The sequence below is a fragment of the Malus domestica genome, chromosome 10 (genome assembly GCF_042453785.1).
Source record: "Malus domestica chromosome 10, GDT2T_hap1".
Taxonomy (NCBI): Eukaryota; Viridiplantae; Streptophyta; class Magnoliopsida; order Rosales; family Rosaceae; genus Malus; species Malus domestica.
Genome location: NC_091670.1, coordinates 8,383,943 through 8,389,815, shown reverse-complemented (window position 1 = coordinate 8,389,815; position 5,873 = coordinate 8,383,943). Strand labels below are relative to the sequence as shown.

Sequence of the window (5,873 nt, the reverse complement as noted above, 5' to 3'; positions counted from 1 at the left end):
ATCAAACGAACATGTGAGGATTTTACTGTGTAACTTGCTATTTATCCAATTTCCTCTCTCTCAAATTACGCGACGCTCATACACCGCGTGATAACTGTTTGCACCGACGTTTCCCCCCCTGCTCAGCCCTCCTGTGTTTCAAAACTGTTTGCACCGACGTTTCCCCCCCTGCTCAGCCCTCAGCAACTGAGGACTTGATGATGCATGACTCTTGAATAGTGAACATGTGTTTAGCACAATGAAAAATCAGTCAATCAGGTGCAGTCATTGAAATTTTACGCAGTCACTTCAAAGTTCCAGCACAAACTTGTCACACCAACGTAAGACGATTTTAGCGCCATAAGTCACCTCAAGTCTACTCTGTTGTAAATTGTAATGATTCTAGAGATTGTGTTCTTGGTGTGTTTTAAGTTTTAGACGCAGGTTTAAGGCTTTTCTAATTATTCCGCTGCGTTTCGATCTTTCTTGACAATGTTGGATATATGTCAACAATCTACAATAAAATAAATATGCTAATAATAAATACGAATAAATATATTCCAGAGACTCAACAAGATGAAATATTAATTAAGCAGAGTAACAAAAGATCGAGGCTTGCGTATCGCAATGTCCTTGAAACAGAAATTTCGCCCCTACTCAGTGCTTGTAGTTCTACGGATTCAACGATCTAAGTCAGAATTTCCAGCACCGGAAAATTGACTTCTGGCGAATATTAATGTGGTTCTCTCAGAAAGGATGTTTATGATTGCAGGAAAAGATTTATGATTTGTTGTGTGTTTTAAATGTCATGCAGATGGATATATATATAATGTGATTATACCGGTTCGTAACAGATATAAGGAAGGGATGCATCTGTTGGGAGACATCTGCTGAAAATGGTGTTTTTGTTTCTGAGTTCTCACACTTCAGACTTCATCTGAAAAGATGAGTCCGTTGGTAAAAATAATTAATTAATTCCGTAAATAATTAATTAATTTAATCATTAGAGTCCCAAGGCCCATCTTTTGACAATTAAATATATATTAATTATAATTAATTATATATTAATTACCAATTAATTAGTACATCTCAAAGCCCAACCCCAAGGGTGAGCCCAAATTTAGTCTCCAGGCCTATTACTCTAATCAATTTCTATAAAGAACAAAGCCTTGTAAAGTAATAAAATCTTTTGGGAATGACCAATGTGGGACAAAGAAATTTCTACTCAAACTACTCAAATTTCCAACAATACCCCACATTTGAGTTGAAATTTCATTCAAACTCCAACAATTACCCCACATTTGAATGCAAATGGATGACTAGGCTGCCTAAAACTGAGAGAGAATAGACATGATATGCATCGAGTGAAGTGTCTTTTGGACTTGAACTTACACAGATCATGTCTGCCACACGTAAATTCATACGATTGTGTTCATTTTGGCCCTGAACAGATCCCGGATTTCGTAGGAGCTTTAGAGAATTTAGCCATGTCATTTCTCATAAATGTGGGCCCTAAACCCCAAGGCCCATCTTTTGACAATAAATATATATTAATTACCAATTAATTAGTATACCCCAAAGTCCAACCCCAAGGGTGAGCCTAATTTTAATCTCCAGGCCTATTACTCAAATCACTTTTTATAAAAGACAAAGCCTTATAAAGTGATAAAATCTTTTGGGAATGGCCAATGTGGGACAAAGAAATTTCTACTCAAACTACTCAAATTTCCAATAGACAGAGAATCAGTTTGTTGAGGTTGTTTAGCCCCCTTTTCTTCACTTAACGACACACTAGACAATCCACCACTTGCCTGTTTATCCCCATTGAATTACCGAAAATAAAAATAAAAGGTCAGAGTTTCACTTACATAGCAAATTAATACATATATTCAAGTGGCCTGGGGACAATGTGGACAAGGGATATATTCAAGTCGTCATCTTCTATGCCCAACCATTGCGCCTTCGTAAGTTGGTGCATAAAGGATACACTTGTTCAGCATAGCTTTCATTGACTGATCTGAGAACTCGTGTCGGAAAATTTTGACATTTAGGGGTACAAGGTATGATCACAGAAAACTAGAGTTCTCCCAGTGGCGAGAGAAACTCTGCAATCCATCATAAGTGAAGTAGTCTATCTCTCTCATCATGTGTCACCAGGGGCTCAAAGTAAGGGCGACTGGGATTTATCAGTAACCATGCATTGATACAATATCATTATTCCTCTTTTGCCTCTCAAATATAGCAAAAGGGAAGCAAAACAAGGTCAACTGTGAATCAACATTTTCTTGCTCCATTCAGTTTACTAATCGTTCGTTCTAACATCAAATTGCCATGACCATAGCAGCTAAAACCCTGTAACAGATCTAGCATCACACTGCCGTAAAAAGAATAGTGATCTCTGAGTTTCTGTATCTCATCGATAACAAAATACCTACAATCGTATGTGTCAAATATTTATTTTATTAATATATTCGGTCCCATAGTTCTTGGGAGCAGCCTCTCCATAAATGGGGGTAAGGCTATCCGACATTCACCTCTCCCAGACCCTGCGTAAAGCGGGAGCCTTGTGCACTGGATACGACCTATTCGGTCCCATAGTTACATTAATTATTAAAAAATAATTAAAAATCAATTTTAATCCTATTGGTTGTCAATGAGACTCATGAATTAAACAATTAAATTAAAGGCATTTGACTCCATCTTTATTTGCGGTAAAAAATGTCATATATGACATCTCCTTTAGAGAATACCGTGATGTCTTTTAATCTTAGTTGACGTATTTGACATCTCTTTTACATGGTAAGAATTCAAATTATTCTTCCCTTCTTTTGTCGAAATTCAATTAATTCCTTAATTAACTGGGGTATAATCTGTTTCCAGACAAGTGGATCCAAAATTCCCACTGGCAGTATACACAAAACAACTCGTGACGTTTGCAAGATAAAATACATAGCAGATATCACCACCAAGTCACCAGTTATTACTTGCCACTTTAGGGCTGCAGATCCCTTATTAATTATATAAAGAACTCTCATAGTTTTATATGAACCTCACCAACCCCATTTTCCCAACACAACCAAAGCCATGGAACTCCTTCACCAAGCTCTTCAATCCTTGCAATCTTCACCCATGTTGCTTATTCTTCTTCTTCTTCTCCTCATCATTTCCTTTATTTTTCTGTTTAATTCGCGCCGGAAACCCCCATATCCGCCAGGTCCAAAAGGGTGGCCCATCATCGGTAACATGCTCATGACGGACCAACTTACCCACCGTGGCCTGGCCCATTTGGCCAAGCAATATGGCGGTCTCCTCCATCTCCAGATGGGGGTCATACATGTTATGGCCGTATCAACTCCTGATATGGCACGCGAAATCCTCCAATCCCAAGACAGCTTATTTGCCAACCGGCCAGCCAATGTTGCCATATCTTACTTGACCTATGATCGGGCAGACATGGCCTTTGCCAACTACGGCCCGTTCTGGCGTCGCATGCGCAAAATTTGCGTCATAAATCTATTTAGCCGAAAACGGGCTGAGTCATGGGCTTCGGTGCGCGAGGAAGTCGATGAGATGGTCCAAACCGTGGCGGGGAAAACCGGCTCGCCGGTGAATATCGGGCAGTTGGTTTTCGCTCTAACTAGGAACATAACATATCGGGCGGCTTTTGGGTCAAGCTCACATGAAGGGCAAGGCGAATTTGTGCAGATTTTGCAAGAATTTTCAAAGCTTTTTGGAGCTTTTAACATGCAGGATTTTCTACCTTGGTTGGGTTGGGTTCATGCACAGGGTTTTCAGGACAGAATGGCTAGGGCACGTAAATCACTAGACGTTTTCATCGACAAGATCATCGACGACCACATGGCTAAGAGGAAAGCAAACATGGAGAAGGATGACAGTGAGGCTGCTGATACAGATATGGTGGACGAATTGATAGCTTACTTTAGTGATGATGCTGGAAAGGAAGGTGACGACCCCAATTCTGGCTTCAAGCTCACCAGAGACAATATCAAAGCACTTATTATGGTATGTAAATTTGACAATTAATATTTTCTTAATACGTTATATTTGTTGGTGAATAGTCACACATCAGAGAAAAACAAAAATAATATATAATTTTTATATTTGGGACATAAACTTCTAATATCATCGAGATTTTCCAATGATAAAATTCAACACATAGCAATAAGTGGTATGCACTTTATTAATTTTTAAGAAACAAATCTGATTTTAAGTATTTGTTGTTAACTATTTTGGTAAGGAATTAGGAGAGAAAACTATTCTGATAAGGAATTCATGTACGTAACTATTACTATATTTATCATTTCCGATTGATATCGATTGATTTAGTACTAAATAATACGATTATCCCATATATACGTAGGATGTGATGTTTGGTGGAACAGAAACGGTTGCATCAGTGATCGAATGGACAATGGCAGAGCTGATGAAGAGCCCAGAAGATCTCAAAAGAGTACAACAAGAGCTCACCGATGTGGTTGGATTGAACCGTAGGCTCCAGGAAACCGACCTCGAAAACCTAACCTACCTCAAATGCGCAGTCAAAGAATCCCTCCGTCTCCACCCGCCAATCCCTCTCCTCCTACACGAGACCGTGGAAGACACCTCTGTGGCTGGCTACTCGTTCCCAGCTGGGTCACGGGTTTGGATCAATGCGTGGGCTATTGCTCGTGACCCGACTGCATGGGACGAGCCAGAAACATTCAAACCCTCGAGGTTTCTGGAAGATAGCTCGCCTGATTTCAAAGGGAGCAACTTCGAGTTTATTCCTTTTGGGTCTGGTCGGAGGTCGTGCCCGGGAATGGCGTTGGGGCTGTATGGGTTGGAGATGGCTGTGGCTCATCTGCTTCATTGTTTTGCATGGGAGTTGCCGGGTGGGATGAAGCCTAGTGAGCTTGACATGAATGATGTGTTTGGACTGACTGCACCAAAAGCGGTTCAGCTTGTTGCTGTGCCAACTTACAGGTTGAATTGCCCCCTTTGAATTAATAGTTTCAAGTAGACGAGGAGACGATGATGATGAAATATTACTTGGTTTTAAATCAGTGATCGATGAGTCAATTTCTCTACGTAAAGGTACCTTAACTAATAAGGGTTTGTTATGTTCTTGGTCTCTCTTTACTAATTGGATAATACTATTGCTTTCCCCCATGGGGGATGAGCTTATTATTCCTCTATTGCAAATAACAATATCTTCAACATAGAAATTTCATAATCGGAACAGTCCAATATCTTAATCTTCATTTGAAGATCATCCTTACAAAAAATAATTTGATTTTGTGATCGGTTCGTCATCCAAATGTATCAGTAAATCAACGGTTCATCATGAATATGCTACTTGATACCTACACTTATGATTTATTTGATACATTTGAATGGCTAAACAATCACGTCAAATTATTTTTTTGGAGGGATGATCTTAAAATGAAGATTAAGATATTGAATGGTTCTAATTATAAAAAAATCTACGTTAAAGATATGTTATTTGCAACTGGAGAAATGACCTCATCTCCCATGGAGAGTATGTAAGCAGTATCCATTATTGTAATAATCATTTTTAATTTTGTGATCGATATAATATCACTATGTTGTTAATAGTTAACATAAATATATGCGTAGTTGTTTGTTAACCTTTGTTGGCTTTCTGTCCTTTGTGGCTCGGCCGTGTATCTTTTAGTCAGTTTTCCGAAAGACAAAAAGGGAAGAGATCCTATCCGGATCTCTCCCACCAAATTCTAGGGATTCGAAGATCCGGACTCTTAAAATTGAATTCAATGGCCACAAACAGAGGATCTCTCTAAAAGTTATAATAATTACAATAGTTGGATCAAATTTCAAAGGTTTGGATCTTCGGATCCCTAGGACTTGGTAGGAGA

General features: G+C 39.0%; 1 protein-coding gene across 1 annotated transcript; it reads left to right on the top strand.

Annotated features, from left to right (window-relative positions):
- The first annotated feature begins 3,011 nt into the window (after nucleotides 1–3,011).
- Nucleotides 3,012–5,627, top strand: LOC103453787 (cytochrome P450 84A1-like). The gene is made up of 2 exons (XM_008393365.4): nucleotides 3,012–4,002; nucleotides 4,361–5,627. Exons 1-2 carry the CDS (start codon nucleotides 3,064–3,066, stop codon nucleotides 4,979–4,981), a joined length of 1,560 nt encoding a protein of 519 aa, XP_008391587.1. The 5' UTR covers nucleotides 3,012–3,063; the 3' UTR covers nucleotides 4,982–5,627.
- Nucleotides 5,628–5,873: the final 246 nt, after the last annotated feature.

Excerpts from the sequence above, each read along its gene's own strand:
- LOC103453787 (XM_008393365.4), top strand. The coding sequence starts at position 3,064 with ATGGAACTCCTTCACCAAGCTCTTCAATCCTTGCAATCTTCACCCATG. Across the intron at positions 4,003-4,360 it reads ATATCAAAGCACTTATTATG|GATGTGATGTTTGGTGGAAC; the intron begins GTATGTAAATTT and ends ATATATACGTAG.